This window comes from Caloenas nicobarica, chromosome 5 (assembly GCF_036013445.1).
Source record: "Caloenas nicobarica isolate bCalNic1 chromosome 5, bCalNic1.hap1, whole genome shotgun sequence".
Taxonomy (NCBI): domain Eukaryota; kingdom Metazoa; phylum Chordata; class Aves; order Columbiformes; family Columbidae; genus Caloenas; species Caloenas nicobarica.
In genome coordinates, this window is record NC_088249.1 from 40,744,862 (window position 1) to 40,765,588 (window position 20,727).

General features: G+C 39.8%; 1 protein-coding gene across 1 annotated transcript in view; it reads left to right on the forward strand.

Annotated features, from left to right (window-relative positions):
- INO80 (INO80 complex ATPase subunit) overlaps positions 1-20,727 on the forward strand; it is a 69,163-nt gene that overhangs the window by 35,401 nt on the left and 13,035 nt on the right. The window contains exons 25-27 of the mRNA XM_065636391.1: positions 4,938-5,078; positions 10,137-10,362; positions 16,470-16,597. Coding sequence (XP_065492463.1) covers positions 4,938-5,078; positions 10,137-10,362; positions 16,470-16,597 — 495 coding nt within the window. The remainder of the gene's footprint in view (positions 1-4,937; positions 5,079-10,136; positions 10,363-16,469; positions 16,598-20,727) is intronic.

Sequence of the window (20,727 nt, forward strand, 5' to 3'; positions counted from 1 at the left end):
AATTTGCTTTTGCTGCTGTCTTGGTAGACTGTGTAATGCAAGGCCATTTTCTCTAGTTTTTTACCTGGGATGTGCGTGAAGGTTTTGTCTTTTTGTGACTAAATTGCTGTTGATTTCCTGAGTTAGGTTATAGCTCCATTGATCCATTTCACTGGGAAATAAGTTCACAAAAGTGCCAGCATAGTCAGGAAGGCATCTAGGGCAGTTAGCAGATACGCAGTAAAAAATGTTTTCTGAAACAGTGAGATCGTGCCAAATTTCTCCAGGGAATATTGCTTCTGTTCATGAGTCTGGAAGGGGAAAGGAGATAGCCAGAATTCAATTGAATAGCGTGGAGAGGAAGTTGAAATTGAAGACGCATAAGCAGTAGGAAACCAACCTTGGGCTTGGTGTCATGTTTTGCCGCGTTAACAGCAAAGCCAACAAAATGAGTCCTCCTAGTTATCAAACAAAGAGCAAGCCAACTGAGCATGTATGCCAGTTAACTCCGGCTGTGCTGGTGTTTAAATATTCTGTGTTTCCATGTCTAGCTTGCTGAAATGGGTTTGTTTTCAGTTAGCTTTTTTGAGATTACATTCAGCCGTTTGTATACTGACTGTATAATGCTTATCTCTGAAACTATACTGTAGCTCTGTCCTCTCATCGGTATGGTTAAGGAAAACTTGAACAGTGTCATAAATGTTGCAGCCTGACAGTAAAGGAGTAGAAGGTGGTATCAGAAGTTGTACACACTTACAGTATGTAGCAATCATTTTCACATATATGAACAGATAATCCAGATCTTTACATGGCCTTTGGGTTAGTATGTATAAATGTTAAAATAAAACTAGTTATATTTTCTCAAAGAATAGAAGGTGAGTTCAGATGGTAAATATTAAATACAAGATGTGGAATATGTACATGTAGGTTTTAATATTAACAACAAAATGTAAAGCAATTGGATAGGCTGTAGGCCCACCTATACCACAGATTGGCAAGATCTAAACATATAATTTGGTTTCTCCAAATAATTTCTGTTATTTGAGGAAGTCGTTACGTGTGTCTCAGGGGTCTCGGTGCTGTGACTCTGTTTAGCTAGAACCTTCTACATAGAAAATAGCCAGCTGAGGAGCACAGTTCATCGTAGTGTGCAATACAGTGCATTTGTGATAACCACAGTAAATATGAAGTTTAGCCCTACAGTTGTGACAGATTCTTCAGAACTGTTTTCTAACCTGTATGTTAGACAAATTACCACCCGAAGTCACTTTAAAATAAGCTGTGCTTGCAGAATGTTGTTTGCACAGCTTGCACCTTTTTTTTAAGGTGTTTTATATGTAAAAGCAAACGGAGAGTTGAAAGGCAAACTGTCCTTTATATGCCTGTCTTTTAGCAGAATGCATCATGGTGAGTGAAAATGAACTCACTTTTTTTTTATCTTAGCACCAAATTTGAGAAACTTTCAGTGTAAAATTCCCCAAGGCTTCCTCTAGGGCTCTATAAGATAGTAACGTGTGGGGAGTGAGGAGGGGGAGAAACAGAGGAAAAAGGAAATGGTATAAATCTGGAAAGGCTTTTCTTAACTGCTCAGATCAGCATTTCCGATATAAGAGACAAACTATGAAAATAAGTCAGTAGACAAAAAACCACATTTATTTTTAATGGATCTTTCTGAAATCGAGGTAACATCTGTCTGAAGAGAGTATGAGTTTCTTCATGTAAACACAGAAATCCCTTGCAGTGAGGTCTCTTCATTCTCCTTACTCAGCACCTCTGCAACGTGTGTATTAATTTGCATACATTGATTTAAATTAATATAAAGTTTGATCTGTTGAGATGAATCCTTATCTTCTTTGCTTTCCTAATTTAATTTTCTTTCTATAAAAAAATTAGGAGTGTTAGTGAGCTTAAAATCCTGGTAGCATTCACCCACATTTATGTGCTGCTCTGTTTGCAGTAGAGGAAAATCTTTTTCAACACCTACTTTGGATTGCGTGCTTGCAACAGATGTGTACATTCTTATTTTTTAAGAATCCTCTTCTTCGGTTCTTGGCTTTGTTGTACTGAGGTGTACGATCCATTTCAGAGCTGTGGCTGTGGTCAGCTCTGTAACCGTACCCACTCTTTTCCGTGTATGTGACTGATGGGACGCTGGTTTCCACTGTCCCAGTTGTATCTGGTGTCTGCTCTGTTCTTGAATACTTAATAGCTGAGTGTGTCAGGGAATTCAGAGGGGATGTTTCTTATGTGACCTGCTTATAATTTGTACACAGGAAGCATGGCGCTGAAAACCAGATTAATGCCCACATACAAGACCTACTTCTAACATCGCGTGTATACAAAAATAGTATTTTTCTTTTATTTTGAACACCACCTTGGAAGTTTCCTTTTATTTTTCTTTCTGGGTACTTCTAATTGGACTAAAGCCATCTTTAATGGTTCTTCGATATGGGCATCCAAAAGATAATTAATTAACAGACTTGCATAGGTTTGGAATTACAGTTTGGTAGCTTTCTCTCTATCCATTTCTTGTACTCTCCAGGAAATAAAGTTAACGAACCCCTCCAACGACCAGGCCATGATCAGTATGCCAGTGCTTGCTGTCATAAAACTGACTGGAAACCTCTTGTGACTGCAGGCAATGCTGATTCCTCGTCGTAAAACCAGCTGTACCCCCAGTGTCTGGGCCAAGGGTGGGGAAGGTGGATTCTGAGCTCCGGCAGTGGTTCTGGGTCCCTCTGGCAGCCCACTGTTGCCCGCGGGAGTCACTCTTCCTCTCTGACCCTTGCCAGCAGCCACAGAATCCTGCCTCTGCTGATGTGGGCCTGCACTGGGACATCCCTGCATGAGCCAACCACAGAAAACTTTCTGGTTTTGTGTCTGTTGAGTTTATCCTCTGATTAGATGTGTAGCTATTATAAATAACTTTATGGAGGGTTGTGACAGGTGATAAAACTAGCACTAAAGTGGCACAACTGTGTCAAGGGAAGGGACTCCCTCTTTTCGGCAGCAGTGGTGATGCTTCGTGCCACTGTGTCTGGCCCTCAGATGAGTGAGCTGGCATTCACACCCGTCGTCCGCAGCCATGTCCTCCCGGCCTCGCGTTGCCCGCTCTGCTGCTTCAGCACACGGCCTGTTTTACCAGGTGGTGGAACAGATCACAAAACTCACTTGGAGTGGAGGGTTTGTTTTCATCTGGATCAGTATCTTAAAGAGTGCAGACAGCCAGGCCAACCAGAAGGGGCTCTGTGGGGACAGGAGTGAACACGTGAAGCAGTTGTCGCTTAAGCTAGCGTTACTGGTAAATAATTGCCAGCTGAGTAAGAGCCTGATTTTGGGATCACTTCACATTATCCACTGTGGCCCAAGCTTTGGCCTGTGCTTTTTAGCCCTGCTGAGTGTCAATAAAATGTTATTGTCAGCTTGTTCTGCTTTAGCTTTTATATAGAGGAGCAGATGTTCAGTCAGAAAATATGAACTTTCTTCTTGCCAGCTCCAGACCACAAGTCACACTGGTAGCAGCTGAAACACCCACTTACATGCTAGGATTTACTGTTTGTATTTCTTAGGTGGTGCTTGCATGTGTGTACACTAAGACTATTTTTCTCCCTTGTCAGCAGGTTCCAAATTATATGTGCTAGCCATCTGCATCTTGCCCAGTGCATCTACGTCTGGAAATAGAAAGGGCCCAGAATGCATGATCCATAACAGCCTACTGCTGCAGATGCTTTCTAGCATTTTTGACATATGTAGGAATGCATATATCCAGTGTATGACATGATACACAGGGTGTATACAAGATCTGATGTTTAGAACTTCAAATACTGGGTTTTTAGAAAATTGGGAGGCTATGTAAAATGAAAGTAGCATGCAGTTAATTTTGATGCATTAGTAACTGGGGCAGAACAATGCCAAAGCTTTAGACACTGTTGACATTTAAGTGAACTGCTCAAATTGTCAGGAGGGCACATCTTGAGATCCTATGGCAGTGAGAGGTATACCTCTTAAAGTTTTTTTGTTACTTCTTTCCTATAATGTGCAGAATAATGCCCTACGTACTATAGGAAACAATTATACATAGCAGTATATAATCATTGGTCGCTATGAATATAGAAGAGTCAGAATAAAAACTAAGTAGCAAAATTGGCTTAGTATATAAGCATATAAGCAGTTTATTTCATTGTGTGATGCAGATATTTACAATAAAAAGGAAATATAATAACTGATGCAAGCAAAGAAAATTTAGTTTTATTTTTCAGTGCAGAGTTGAGCATGTCCAAAGAGCTCTCTTTTTTTTTTTTTTTAAACTGCAGTGTCATCTCAGTGCCCCCACTTTTGAGTCATCAAATTTTTCTGTATAAAAAGGATGTTGGTACACTTGTGGCAAGTGCCAAGTTTTACACATGGGTGGGTGTGTTCATGTGTGTGAGTAACCATGCTAGCACCTTGAAAGTCTTCAGGATAAAATTCAGAGACATTTTGCACAGGAAAGGAAGAAAAGGTTGGAAAGATGAAAGTCCAAAGATACCAGTTCAGTCTCATATAGAGTCTTAATTTTTTACTTTCTGCCAAATTTCATCCTACCCATGCTTCAGAATACATAAAGGAGCATCTACAAAACAGCACAAGGATAAGACCTACTAGAAAATTCCTGTACTTCCTTCATTATAAAAGCTAAGGTCAAAAGGTTCAAAGAAGGAGAAACTTGTTTCTGGTTCCAGCAGAACATAAAGACAGGTATTGATACGAGCTATTCTGATTTCAACCATTTCAGGATTTGAATGTTCTGATAATTACACGAAGATCTTCTGCATTGTCACTGCAGAAGATGTGTAAAGTTTTCTTTTTCAAAAATAAATATTTGGTGAATGTCCTTGGTCTTTCTTGAGAGTGGCTAAAAGATTTAAGAGGAGTTCTTTAAAGACGTAGTAACTTCTTAATTTTAATTTTGTTTTCAGAACCTTGTGTTCAGTAGCCACTGTAAGGCAGTTACTGGCTATTCAGATCATGTCATCCATCGAAGGAGATCAGCTACCTCATGTGTCCGGTGCTGCCAGGTGACTGAGCTGCCGTCCTTCCTGTGCATAGCCAGTCCACGGGTAAGTCCAAGTTAAGTTGTAAATTATGTATTTTCTATTGTGTTTTAAATCTTGTTAGAATTGTGTCTTAAGAACAGGATGATCTATTACTTTCTTTTTGTTGGGTAAAACTGTTGTGAGGATATCCTTTTGCTACTGTATTCAATCGTGGATTTTTTCATAGCGGAAGTGACTGTAATGTGTACTGAAGGGAAAAGGAAAGTTCTAAGATGCACCCAACAGGAGTTGTTCTGAGATACGTAGATTTCACTTTCTCTCCTAATACCAAAAGCAGTAAAATTTTAGAAGAGATTGTCAAATAGTTTATTCCCCAGTAATCTAAGGGGGAGCTGTAGGTATGATATGAAAAGAATGGAGTGATTGTTTGGTCAACTCTGATAACAAAAGGGGGCTGAGGAGCAATGCTTTCCTCAAAAGAATGTTAGTTTTCTCTCATTGCCTCAGCTATGCTCCAAAAAGTAAACACCAAATTGCAATATATAAGGATACTCAAGTTGGCATTTTCTAAATCTTTTGGATATTAAGTGGCACTACTTGGGATTGTCCATCATCTAGTAACTGAAGTTTGAAATTACCTTAGCTGAAGTTTCCTGGGCTGACACAAGAGACCTTCATGAGTCTGTGGCTGTTGTATTCCATGTTGCTGGATCTTGACAAAGCTGCACAAAATGTACTTTTATTACCAGACCGTCGAGATGTTGCAGTCTTTAGTCACTGTTGATGTTATTGCTGTAAGCTTGATCAAATGGGGCCACATGTGCAATTATAGATTTGCATCTGTGCCTGCAGCTCTAGGGGCCAGGAATCCAACTGAGCTTCTCCAAGTCACGTATCACCTCCCAGTCACAACGTATTACCTGGTTCAAGAACAAGCAGTTACTCCGAGAGTAAATTGTGAAAAACACTTCTTCAGATTCCTTTGATTTGTCACTCCTTGTACCTAAATTTGCATTATTGATGAAGAATATGTCGAATACTTTCCCACTTCAGGAAAGGAGGAGAGGGGCTTAGAAGGCTACTTACGCAGGGGAAGGGAAAGGCAAGATTTTATCTGACATTTATGCTAGTGAATAAAAGTTACTTGGTTTCGCTTGGCTGGTGTATAGAAGTGATTAAGTGGAGGCATGGCTTTTTGCTTCTAGGAATACAAAGACTTAATTTTACGCTTGTTAGAAACTTTTGGCAGGAGTGTAAAAGACCTGAAACAGCAGAAAGAGCACATATGTTCTCAGAAACGATAGCCTTCTGTTGTTGTTTGACCTGTGATGAATTTTGGAAGTTAATGGAGCGAATGATAGAAATAGGAGTGTATGTTTATGTAGCAGCAATGGATTGGTGAGGGGGGTTAGTGTTGTGGTTTTCTTTCTAAGCATGCAATTTTCTTGAGTACAGATAGGTCTCAGCCAGAAAAAAAAGTGGCTTGGAGGATGGATCCTGTATTCTTATTAGAAACTGATTAATTCAGTCTAGTGTAATATTGTTTGGTTTAGTTTCAGTAGACCCCAGTATGTCAGAGGTATTGAGGTGAGAAGTGGTTTTGGGCATCTCACAATGTCTGAAGGGTTAACTTTGCATGGAGATAAATGCAGGAAGATCTTTAACAGTTTACTTTAACTAAACTAAGTTACTGAATTTAAAGTGGCAATGCATTCATATATCTCTATTACGATATTTTTGATGTATTTCTGAACGATGACTGTTACATTCAATCAGTTTGACAATTGTGTTGACATAGGAGGATTTAGTACTAAGGACTATACTACCTTTTCTTACGAATAAAACTACAAAAAGAAATCTGGAAAAAAAATTTAAAACTGCATCATGACAAAAAGGAGAGAGAGGGATCACGAACAAGCTTGAATGGAAGATTTTTTGGATCTGTTTCGCAAATCTGTTGGTTTTTCTTGTATGGCCATGTACAAGATGCAGAGATTTACCCTAGAAGTGCATTTCAAAAAGTGTGGAGCTGACGGTAAAGATAGTCTCATGTCCTCACGTGTCAGTGAGTGTTACACAGGCTACATGGGAAAATCAGTTCTTGTTAATGTAGGTGAGGCACACACAGCGTTCGTTTCAAGATTGTATCCTACGAGCTCTTCTTTTAGGTGAGGTTTTACTGAAATGTAGTAGCTCGTAGATTTTTGTGATGGGACTTTGTTTTTCTTTTAAAAATCCTAGTATGTAAATTTCCATATCGGTTTCAGTAGATAAGCCATGTTTCTGTGTCAGAAATTACTTTGCTCGGTTTTGTGTACAGTGGCTATCTGTCCTAGGTGTCCTGGAAATAGATAGGACAAGTTGTCTGTACTTGGAAAGAGTATTTGTTCCAGTCTGTCCAGTGCAGAAATATGAACTGAAATGTGATTGTTAATAGCGTCCCTTAAACAGCCTAAGTCTGTACCATCATTTGTGGTGTACATCGGTGTTCAGGTAACAAGACTTGCTTGTGTTTTGAATTGAGAGGTTTTGTCCTCTCCCACAAAAGTCAGTCCTGTGCTTTGACCGCAGATGGCGATACAAGACCTGCACCAACCTTAACAGTGTCTTTTAAGTAGTAGGAATGTGTACGAAGTCTTAACACAGTCCCTTTCACTTTGCAGTGTTTCATCATGGAAAGGGTTGTCTGGCACCGGAACAGGCTGCCCAGGGAAGTGGTGGAGTCACACATATTCATATCTCTGGAGGTGTTTAAAAGGCATTTAAGGCAAGGTTCTTAGGGACATGGTTTAGTGCTAGAGTTAGGTTATGGTTGGACTCAATGATCCTGAGGGTCTCTTCCAACCAAAATGATTCTGTGAGTCGATGTAGCTTTGTGTATAGGCCAGTAAGCCAGTCTGGTTTAAAAATAGCTCTTGGCATCTTGCAAAACAATGGCTTTACCGTTATTGCTAAGGGTCGGTATGGGTTTTTTTTCTTTCATTTTGATATGTACTATAATTGTGCTCATGAATCTGTTTAAACAATAGTTTGGCCTTTGCAAAGAGAAGTCTCAGTTTGTGAGATGAATTTATTCCTGTAAGAAGAGCTCCTGTAAAACAGGAGCAAACCACAGGCTCCCACCCGGAAGGTCTTGCTTAATACCTGTTACTTTGAGTTAGCTGGTAACTGTTCAGAGGAGCAGCCAGCCTCTAAGGAATCAGGCAGCCTGTCCTGAAGTACAAGTTGCTCCCCTCACCTTACAATTCTAAAATACAACATTTAAAACTGTTGCTGTTTGAATTCTTTTACTGCTTATCATTTAGTTAAGCCATTAAAATATTTTAATTTGCATGATATGTTACTATATATATTATTCTCAATACGTAGCAGTTAATTATGTCATGCTAGAGTAAGGTGTAACAACAGCTTAAAACCTCTTCAAATACACAAAAGCTTTTCATCTGCAATACAAAGATAATTCGTTTACTGTGTTTAATGTTTCAATTGTCCCATTATCACACTAATTCCCACCCCTACTCAATTCTCCAGAAACTCCACTGCTTACTGTTCACCATCAAACCCTATAGACTCCCGCACTGTTTTTTCATGTGCAGTTCTGCCTCTTTTTTTAAAATGTGAAATCTTTTACAAGTAGTCCCATAGGTAATGTCATTTTGCACAGTGTTAGGATTCATTACAATGTTTTTAACTTGTGTGAGTTTACATGGATGATTTTTTTAAATTGTACTTCTGAAATAAAAGCAACAATTTCTAGATCAATGATATATTTGCTGTATATATACTATATTGCTATATTTGCTATATATGATATATTGGTGAAGAAACCTATAAAACATTGCAAATTTATACCTTTTCTTTGTTATAAGCCCATACTATAAGGTTAATTGTTTAATATTAAATTTTAGTTTCATTTTTAAGCGAGTTTACAACATGTTACTAAGCCTCTAGATAGTAGGTGAAAGTTTTCTCCTAGCTTTCTTTTGTAAATTTGGTTATGAATAGCTTTTGGAAACACCCTAGAATGTTGGCCCAGAGCAGACTTACATTCAGAAAAGATAGGAAGAGGTTGGCGATCTGCATTTTATTGGAAAAAATTTTGTGCCAGATAGTGAATTGTTGTGTGTTTGTGTTAGTGTTGTAATTGCTGTACTTGCTTTGGATCATATAGTTTAACTCTCAGTGAAGCATCTAAAGAAAAACACAGCAGAGTTGGCTGTCCTAGTATGCACTGTGGCTCAGTTAATTGTTTTGGGTTTTATTACGTCAGTATCTCAAAGTTGTCCCATACCCTGGTCAGGGAGAGATGAGAGAAAGCGAACTTTGCTGGAGGCCCGTGCAGCCACTGGGCGCACAGTGGTTTGGCACACGTGGACTTTCCACTCTGCCCAGATTTGGGGGGAATGGGGCAGAGCAGGGGAGTTAAAGTGATGGATCTCTTCCAGAATAGCTCACGTGACATGAGATCAGAGTTCCTGTGTTTGCAGCACTGGTCTGTCTGGCTGTATTACATGTACTGAAGCAGGTAATAGGGCAAGGGATTCATAGTGTGGCCAGAAAAATGATCATCCTGTGCTCACTTGCACTATTTCTGCGGCTCACTTCTGTTCAAATCGGCTGTCAAGCCCAAGAAATGTACTGTTCCAAAACAGGGCTGTTTTCCTGTTCGTCTGTTTTCCTTTTTAATTTTTGTATCTCCCTAATTTTAAATTATCACATGAATTTCTGTTAAATATGATGTGCAAATCTCATCTCTGCTAGGGAGATACTTCATTGTGAACTGAAAAAATAAAAATTTTTTTAAAAGAAATCTAGGTAAAATGAGCAGTGCAGCAAGGATATGATTCTTTTACTCTCAGCTTTGCTATTAGTTGTGTAGCAATTGGCACAAGGCATTGCTTATCAAAAGGCAAGTAGTCCGTGTCTGGTTGTTCACAGGGTGTTTTTTGTGGTGTGGGGAGATGTTGGATCTTTGCTTATTTTAAGCCCTGCCTAAGATTGTTTTCCGTTTGTACATGTCAGTAATGATTTGACTTTTAAAATTTGATCCCGTGGGAAGGTACCTGAAGTGGGGATGAGGGGAATTCTGAACAAGACTATTGATTATTATTTTACTTGTAGGTAACAGCTGTGCCACTGGAGTTCTACTGCAATGACCGGAGCGCAGAATATGAGCGCAGGGCACTGAAGGAAGGGGGGAGTCTGGAAGCAAAGCAGTGTGTGCTCCACGGAGCCCCGGAGCTTGCAGCTGCCTGGCTGAAGCAAAGCTCCCAGTTCTTCCCAGGGCATCCAGGAGGGCTGTTAGGGATCAGGCCTCAGAACGGCTGGTCTTTCATCAGGATACCAGGTAGGTTTGGAGGTTGTCATGGAACGGAGATGACATAAGTAAGGACTCTTTGGTGGTAATTAAGCTTGGTTGTGAGCTTTCCAAGGGGATGGGGGTGGGGATGGGTGTGTGTTTGGTTTTCCTTCTGAGTGAAAGTTAACCCTGGTATCTTAAAACATGCTGTGATTTCACATCCTCTGTCTGAAATAAAGCTGTCAGTGGATACTGAATAAGTCTAATATAAACTTTTCTAATGCTTACAAACCTCTCTTAGCATGTCAGCCCTCAAAATGACTGTAAAGAGATGGATTTGCTTACTAAAGCACAGTCTAGTCTCACAACCAAATACTATTTTGAGATTGGAGATAGGAAGATTGCAGGAAAAGTAACAGTCAGACCTTGCCTCCTAGTGTGTTGAAAGACCTTTGTATTGACATAAGAGATTTTTTGTTGATCTTCCTAGTGAAAGGATAAACATTACTTTTAGCGATCTGCCATGAGAAGGATGGGTTTGTGGGCCAGGTTCAGAGGAGATTGGCCTGGAAAACAAGGCATGAGGGATTTACTGAGTTCCAGTTGGAAAAAAGACTTATTCATATTTCCTGGTAAAGTGGGAAGGTGGTACCAGTGTACTAGTAAAGTAAATGCACTTAATTTTTTCCTAGACTTAGACTAAAGTTATCCAAGTTTTGCTAGAATTTGATTGCCAATATGCAGTGACTTTCCTGGGCCAGGCACACTCTAGCTGTCAGAAGATGGTCCTGAGCAGTGAACAGAGTTCTGTAGAAAGTACTAGAGATCTGAGAGATAGCCAAAAGGAAAAACAGCTTACACTGCCAGATGCTAACTTGTTCCCAGACCCTTTTGGGTCAAGGATGTTTGGCAGGGGAAGTTAGTACAGTAAAAGGAAAATGGCCTTTTGCTTGCTACAGTCCGGTTTAAGAAGTTCCTCATAAGTACTTGGAGTCATTTGAAGCACATGCACGTTTGTACCTATGTAACGGAGGAAACATTTTTCATGAGCTTGCACTAGATTAATATTCAGTGACAGATGGTGATTTTTATAGTTTCTTCAGGCATTCATTGAATTGTTTATTAATCATTTGGAAACAGAAAACGAATCACTGTAGCAGAAAGGAGGGAAATAGTGAAGGGATAAATGAAGGTAGAAGGCATGGGCAGAGAAATGAAGAAAAGTAGTCAATGTAGAACAGAGAGAGGTCTGCATTCTCTTGAAAAGACTTCCATTTTAAGCTGATGACTTTGTCATCAGCAAAAATTTGTAGAGGAGTAAAGATGGGGTACAAGAAGCTTACAGGAGTGAGTAAATAGGTGTAAGGTTAGGCGAATTGTTGTCAAAGTACAATGAAAGAATTTGGTTGAGAAGGTGATTGGGATGAGTGCAGTGCGTTACGTCAAGCTGGCTTAATTTAGGAGGCATTGGAGCTAAAAGGGGATTAAAGAAAGAATAGTTTCATACATACGTGTTTTAATTAGGTGGAAAGTAGCACTCTAACCTAAACTTATTCTAAGAGGCGAGGGCATGTACCACAACAGGCCAGCTGTGTTCATACATGCAGGAGCAGGTATGGCGCGTTGCAGAAAGTGACTGACGTGCCAAAGGAACCATTTGCAAGGCTGAAGTTTAGCAAGTGTCGAATGGAACAAACAGTAGGTGTGAAGGTCCGCGGTAAATAGCTGATGAGAAGAAAAGGGGATACCTCTCCCTCCTCACCCTGGTCTGTCCTTTCCCAGACTCGGCGTTCCCAGTGCCCTGGCAGTAGGCTCAGCTGCGATCACTGTGGGAATCTCTTGAGGCTTTTCCTGTTCTTTGAAAGAAAAATGGTCCTGGATTAAATGGCAGGAAGTGTCTGAGTCCTTTCAGCATCGATAAAAAGCACCGGCCTCGCTGGCTGTTTACTGTGAGAGCCAGCTAGCTCCTCACTGACCCCATTGTGCCGTGCAGACTGTCGGGAGGGGAACCAGGAGTGTCAACTGGAACCCACACTTTATCTCTCTTTCCTCTGCTTTTTGCATGTCCAGAGGCACTTTTTCTCATTCTCCAGAGAGCAGTGAGCCCAGCTACCGTCATCGGCCAGAGCTCCTGACTGGGGTTATTTTGAGTCATGATTATTTGCAAGTATTCTTCCCAGGCTGTAGGATCCCACTGTATCCCCTGTAGATAATTTATGTCCATATGCCTGCGTGGCTGGAGGCCAGGACTTTTGTGGTTTTTTCAGACTGAAAGCCATAAACCATACAATATGATCTTGCAGTTACATTATATCTGGTCTGGTTCTTTTTTTTTGTTTACTTCGTTCAGTGCTGAAGAACCCAAAAACTGCAATCCAAGGAGAATTTTTTTGACTTGCAGTCAAGGACTGCTATCTCCTGACTGGCTCTAAAAAAGTTCCTTTGATGCTATTAAAAAAAAAATCCAAAGACATTGTCGTTGGAAGTTTTTACCAATCATTAAAAATACAAAATGTAGAAGTACAAATTTTGGAAATCCCATTTTAAAATAAGCAAACTGCCTTTTTCTGCCCTCAAGGTAAAATGGACTGAGAAACAGAAGTGAGAGAAACTAGAGGTGGAAGACTTTGTTTTTTCTCTTTTGAATAATTGTGATGCTTTTTGAAGGTGGCATGGATAGAGAACTACATTTTCTGTTACCGCTTTCCAGAATTTGTCCTTTGAAGCACTAGGTGGCAGACTTTAAGCGTGCAAAAATATTTGATCTTGGAAGACACAATGATATCAAGATAGCACACTTAAAGATGCCAGGTTAAAGTCTAATAGCTTTCTCTTCCAGAGATGATAGGTCTTTTTTTTGCTAGTTCTGGTTTTCTTTCCTAAAAAAAAAAAACAATTTTCTCAGCAGTGCAGTCTGCTCTGATGCTGAGATATTGGACAAATTAACAAGTTGCTAAGTTTTCAGGCTATAAGACCATCTGCAAATAAGTTCTTTACTCGCAATTTCTATCTTATTGCTGTTTTAAAGTACTAGCTTACACAATGGTGACCTAAGGAACCAGCAGCAAAGGATCATCATTTCCAGTTACCAAAACTTAATTCTACCTATTCATGCCCGTATGAGAAAAACAGTAGCGTTTTGCTTTTGGAAACTTGCTATTCGTAGAATCTTTTTGGTTGGAAAAGACCTTTAAGGTCATCGAATCCAACCACTGACGTAACACTGCCAAGTCCACCTCTAAACCATGTCCCTGAGAACCTCATGTACACGTCTTAAACACCTCCAGGGATGGTGACTCCATTACTTCTCTGGGCAGCCTGTTCCAGTGCTTGACAATCCTTTCCGTGAAGAAATTTTCCCTAATATCCAATCTAAACCTCCCCTGGCACAACTTGAGGCCATTTCCTCTTGTCCTATCACTTGCTGCTTGGGAGAAGAGGCCAACACCCTCCATGCTACAACCTCCTTTCAGGTAGTTGTAGACAGCGATAAGGTCTCCCCTCGGCCTCCTTTTCTCCAGGCTGAACAGCCCCAGTTCCCTTGGCTGCTCCTCATCAGACTTGTGCTCCAGGCCTCTCACCAGCTTCGTGGCCTTTCTTTGAATCTGAGTTAGTCAAGACTGACTTTTGAACAGATCCTGTTTTTTCTCTCAGCTTCGTTCCAGTCAGCTGGCTTTTGGTTAATAATCATATTAGTTTGTTATGTATATCTAGGTTCCTCATGTTTGTTCCCTTAGTGCATTCTGAAATAGCGAACTGACCAATTAGAATAAAAGCAGAATGTCATGGCTGTATGAATTTAAAGGAAATAATAACGTTTTTTATAAAGAGTAAACATTCCTACTGTGCAAAGTTTTTGACCTACATAAATGTATTTTAAAACCAAATAACCATAAGTCATTTCCATTTTTACCTAATTTCCTAAGTTCAAGGTTTGGTTTTCCAAAGTTTTTTGTTTTCCTTGGAAGAATGCATGAAATCATTAACTATTTGTATGTAATTGAGTTCTGTTCTAGAGATGTGTCATTACACATTATGTTGCACTTAGAAAAAACACCAGCCTGAGCTGTGGTCTCAAGTTTTCCTTACAGTATCTCCTTGACAGGTTCCCTAAGGTAGTTGCTATCGATCGAAGCAATAACGTGGCACTTGCTCCTTGCAAAGCAACAAGATGACCATCAAAAGGGAGAGCAAGCTGGAGAAAAACAGTGACTATCGAGATAGGCAGAGAAGCAAGAACGAGCAGAACTCTCTTGTCCTGGATTCTGGGCTGGTGCATTGCAGGAGCATGGCTCTAAACTTTCCAGAGGAGAGTGTGTTCACAGCATTGGCTTGAGGTCCAAATATAATAGCTAATAATTTTGAGCAATATTGACAACTCACAATTTTTTGGATTGCAGAAAGCAGGACTGTTGGCTGCATCTTCTGATGTCCTAATGTAGATCTCACTAATTCCGGCATGAAGTCCATTATTTATATTTAAGCTAAAGGATATTTTTGAAAGAGATCTTGTTTGAAATAGTGAAGTGATGAAGAATCCCCCATGTTTATGGATAAAAGTGTTTCTGAATAGTTTTTCCTCACTATTGGAAGGATAAGAGGGAAGCGTGCCTCGGTTTTGCAATTTTAACAACTCACTGGATACTGTGCCTTTCTCTGCTAGTATGAAGTTCTCTTCTGTTCTTAAAAACCTTTATCCAAAAGAAGAATCTTGAGTAGTGCCAATTGCTCTTCGAAAAATTGAAATGGATCAAATTTCTGAACATCCTCTCTGCAGGAGAAGTTTTTTAACACAGTAAAATCTTGGAGATTTTTCCTGAACACTTTCTGTTTTCTACAGCCTTTCTGAAAGATGTACTAAACCCAGGCACATTATTTCAAAATGATCTTTTAAATTAAGTATAGAAGAACAACTACGTTCTTTCTTAGCAAACCCCTGGTTACACGTGCAAGAATCAGATTTGGCCCTTTCTGCCACATCACTGCACTTGGGCACTCATGGACTGTGTTGCCTGCCGTGCTTATAAGATCTTTTTAGAAGCGCTGTTGTGTGATCTGCAGTCCTCTGTTCCACTAGTATGAACTTGGGTTTAGCTATATTAAAATGCGTAGTGCTCAGATGAATGAATTTTAGTATATACCTTTTTCTTTTTAATTGGAATATTGTGCAAGACAGCTAACTGTCTTACAGAAAGCTGGATTTTCTTCAGCCCATCAGTTAATTCATTCTGTTCGACGGGAAGCGTGCGGAAGTGTTACCTCCTAGACATTAGAGAATGGTACCTGCTAGACATGTCAAAAATATTTGGGTTCTGTACTAGCCTACACCATCTGCGGTTGTCAACTTTCCGTTTTGGCTGTAAACCTAATTTCAGACATCCCCAAGAATAAAGAATCATCAGTGGCCTTTCCAACTGATAATTTTTTTGGAAGAAAATTTCTCTTCATCCTTTTTCAACAGTAATGTATTGTTTACTGAAGTTTATGTACAGAATGTACAAACAGGAAGGTCTCCTTCCTGAAAAATACTTCACGAGCATGGCCGAAATAGAGAGGGCGTGAAGTATAAAATCTGAAGTGACTTAAGAGATTGCAATCTGGAAACATTTCTTAAACAAAACTAAAAAAAAATAAGAGCAGAGTACAGGGAAGAAAAAGATGGCAGTGCTGTGAAGGGGCTGTTATTTTACAGTTCCTCCTTTTCTGTGTTGGTGAGGGGTTTGATCATGAAACTAGATCTGTGGAGGATAAGTCTAAAGCGTAGCAGCATTTTGATGTGTGAAGTGGGGGGAAAACTTGTTCAACTCTGAAGGCATGTTGTATGTTGTGGTGGTTGATCTGGTCAGAGCGAATCCTTAGACAAGGGAAATGGCTGTCCAAAGAAGGACTGAGTCCATACTCGTGGGGAGGTCAATCTGGGATGAGATTTTGCGAACTGGGTATATTCATATACACCTGTCCCAGCAAACAGATGTTATTGTGAGCTCTGCAGTGTCATTGTGTCAGCCTGAAGGGATGTTGCAGTTTCTTCCATCACAACTTGTTACTTTAGGGATTATAATGCAGTGAAATGCTTGGAAAACTTAGAAGTCAGCTTGTTGCATGTAGCTGTATTGGCTTTATTAGTTACCTGCTTTTCTTCCATTTCTTTTCAGACAAAGAGAGTCTGATCACTGACAGTGGGAAACTTCATGCTCTTGATCTGTTGTTGACACGGCTGAAGTCTCAAGGACACAGAGTTCTCATCTACTCCCAGATGACGCGGATGATTGACTTACTGGAGGTAGGAGATCTATAGCCTACAGAAGACAAATTCTGAAGATGCAGATTTTGCAATGATGTTTTTGAGAAAATACTATAATTTGGATGCAGCAAATCTGACATAAAATTATTATACGGAAGGATACCCAGTAAATGCATCAATATGAGAATGTAAGAGCTGCCATACAAAGTTAGAATTAAGATCCAGCCTAGTGTCATGCTTCCACCAGTGTACAACAGCAGATGGTATGGGGAGAATGTACAAGAATAGTGATATTTCGCAATTAGTCTCAGTGTCCAGCAGTTTGCAGTTCAAGGGCTGTCTGAGCAAGATGTGCCTTCTGGATACTCAGGAGTCCTCAATGACTTCTTCTTCCGTGAAATTGTTCAGTTGCCTCTTGTGTCTGTGTAAATTTTTGTCGTTTGCACTGCCCTGTGGCAAGGGGTTGCATGTCTTAATTATCCTCTTTTGCTGGTTTTGAACTATTTCCTTCTATTTTCATTTGGTGCCCATGTGTCCTTTTATTGGGAGGAAGAGGGAGAACAGCGATTAATTTTACGTGGTTTATGTTGCTTGTAATTTCACAGACTTTTACTGTTTCCCTCTATTGTCTTATTCCTGTGCAGAAGCTTGGTAGACATTAATAATAAGAGGTTCTCTGGCATATATGATAGGAAAGAAATTAGGAGTTAAGTCTTTATTTGTTATTTAAATACAGTCAGTCTGCCTCAGAAGAAGAAAAAAAAATCAGTATTTGATGAGCAACCATGCCACCAAAGAGCTGGTCTGAAGAGACATTAGTAGGAGAACTATTAATTTGGTTTCCTATTGGTAATATTTATAATGCTTAGAAATAAATATTTTTGTTTCTCTGGGCTTCTGTTGAAGACAGCAAAGTTTGAGTTTTCGGCTGGATCTGAACAAAGGAATATCTTCTGTCACGATGCCTCTGTCACTTATCGGTGAAGGATTGGTAGTAATAACTTTTATGACTATCTAATACTGAGTAAGAAAATAGGAGATTTGATGTATATTGGTTTCAAAGACGCAATCCTGATAAAGTTTTCTGACTGTGAATACATAGTAGGTGGGAAAATATTTGCATTTGGCGGTATAATTTCAGTGCTGCTAAAACCTCAAGATCCTGTGATCCTTCAGCTATTAGTCCTAGCTGTACATGGGCTCCTTCAGCAGCGTTTGACGTGGGATACTGTTGTCTCCACAATAAAGAGGAAAAGGGAGAAGCCTGAATCAGTAGCTGACTAAATCATGGGCCCAGTATGAACAGATGTGCATTTTAAGGTCAGCAGTTAGTAGTTCAATAACAAATCACAAGCTGAATTTTATTTTTGCTGCTGTGAGGGAAAACACAACTTGCATGCTTGCAATTCTGTATTTTGGCTCTTTGCCCAGCATTGCTTCCTATGCTGCTTTTTTGGGAAACATTAGACATGGAGCAGGTTTTTTGACACCCTACATTACGCCATGAAGCTCCTAAAGCTGAGTGCTCAGTACTTCTGTCTTTTCTGTTTGCATTCCATTTTAAAGGCTTGGGAGCACACCATTTGGCTCTTCCACCTCCTAAATGCTCAACTTTACTTATTGGGTTTTATTATTACAAAATAAGCCAACTACCAAGTCCTCCGTTTATCCTTCTCCTCACCCATGTAACACAACCTGGAGCTGAGCAAGCTAAAAATCAAGCGAGTTTGTAAGAAAATCCTTGCAAAAGTTGTGTATCAGTAGATTTTTTTTTTCTGACCTGAGATATCAAAATACATCCCCTCTGCCTACTTGAATATGAAAGAACATAAGGCATCCTGTTTCTTTTCACAGTATTTTTGACTGTGTCAGTATAACTGCTATGGTATCATACTAACCTAATCTACGCGGGGCAGAGAGCACAAAACACATTACTTACAAAGATACAAAACCATGTTTGTTTGATGTTGCTTGAGCTAAAGAACTGCTGTTTAATTCAGCCATTATAAAATGGCACATATAAATACAAAGAGGAAAACTATCTTCTTTCAACGGAAGGGTATAAAGTATAACTTCAGTACTGTTATTTCATGCAGATATGTCTTTCATACTTTTTAAGATTGCCATGTTTGTTTTTCTCAATGTGATTGCTTTCTCCTATATGGAAGAGTGATCGTCCCTGATTTCAGTGAGAATCACATTGCATTCATGTGGTGACGAGTCAAATATATTCTGCATGAAGTAAAATGTCTTAGTTATACTCTACCAAAAGTTTACTAGTGGTGTTAAAACGTAAGAGAGAGAATTTAGACTATGAAATAACATGAATGGAAAACACATTCTCGTTTTTTTGAGAAAGGATCAATGTCGAAGCCCGAAAGACCTCTGACTTCAATGGCACTGCATTAGTGCCGTACTTGAGTCATTCTGTGTTGCTCATTTCCTGCGCAGGTGCTCTGTTGCCAGGGCCGCTTTAATTATTTTCCCTAGATGGATACTTCTGGTGGCTTGGTGACCCCTTACACTAAAGAACATTGGAAGGTAGATTTTTCAAGCAGGGCTGCTATAAGTCTATATGAGATTAAAGCCTCCGCATGAGGCTTCCCCCACCCCATCACTCCTTGTGGGAGCTATAAAAATGAGCAGTCATCAAGTACCTTCCGGAATTAGTTTGTTTGCCATCGGAGTGCTTTTTTTTTTTTTTTTTAGCTGAAAATGTGCTGTTTCTGTAAGTGATCAAAGTACTGAACTGCTGACAAGTGTAGTATAAGTTGCACATTTTTTTTCTTTCTTTTTTTACTGAATTGAAAGAGTGTAATGTTAATATTTGGAAAAATACTGGTTAAAAACAGTTCACAAAAAAAAGGATGTTTCATATGAGCACTGTTACACTATGACCAAAGGAAGGTGGATGGAGACAGACCAGAACCTGCTAAGCAGAGTGTGGAACAGATGATTAGCTAAAGGCCAATGTACTTAACCTAGTTTGCAGGGCCAGGGGGAACGGCCCATGAATGCCCGTATTACAGGTGTAAGATACTTTATTCTTTTGTAATTTGTGCCTTAGTGGAAATGTCTAAGGTCTGGGGTCAGGATAAATGCACCTGATGGAATGAAAGAAGTTGTTTTCTATTCATGCTAAAGTTTGTTTAGAAGACACTAATGAAGAGATGGTTAATATTGAGGTGAGGGAAGACTAAATCAAGAGGTTGAAAGGTTGAACCATGAAGACAGATAACAACAGTAACAAAGAAATGGAAGGAAAAGGCCCTTGTGATAGTAGAAAAAGGATTGATCAAGTCTGGAGAAAAGATCATATAGTGCCCAATTGACAACTGTATCTCTCTGGTGTTAGTCGGTGACAGAAACTTGTCATAGAAATGGAATCAATCAATAGTAAATTAGGGTTTGAGTGTCTCTGTGAAGTAGCTGTTCCCTGCTTTAAACTTCTGTTGTTGTACTCCACATATCATACTAGCCATGTTCTGTTTTGTGAAGGTAGACCAAGTGTCACTTTGGCTATTTCCACATTATTTGCTTATTTTTCTCTTTCATCTGCCATATGTTGAAGCTTCTTTCCACTGCAGCAGTCTTTTTCCCAGGTTCCTTATAGTATGGCAGCTCTTTCACCTTGTCTGCGCTAGCAAAGCAGAACAAAAAAAGGAGCAGGAGCCCTGAAGGGCAGGTGAAAAGCAGAACTGAGCTTGGTGCTGTCAGGAGGTTCATTAGAGTGCAAGCGCTGCCATGTCTTCTCACAGCACATCAGTGCTGTATCTGCTGAACGCTGCAGCTTGGAGCTTGATGAATCCGATAGTTCTTGCTGCTAAAGCACCATCTGTTTCCTTTCTGTCTTTGTTTGCAGTCATAGCGTCTCAAAAAGACATGTGCACCAGTAGGGTTAGACCTAACGAGCGTAACCCATAGGAGTTGCATCTCGTCAGCCAAGGATTACATTGTTAGAGTATCAGGGGGTATCTTTCCAGAGAAACTCTATGGATATCTGTAAAGCCTGGAGAGCTTTCTATGTAATTCAGTTTCTATTGGTAGTTGCACAGGTATCAGAAAATGCTGAGTACCTTAGTGCATGGAAAATGTTTCTCTATGTAAAAAGTCGTTGCCTGCAGCATTCCTGGTTGATGCCATTTGATTTGTGTCCCAGGCAATGGTTT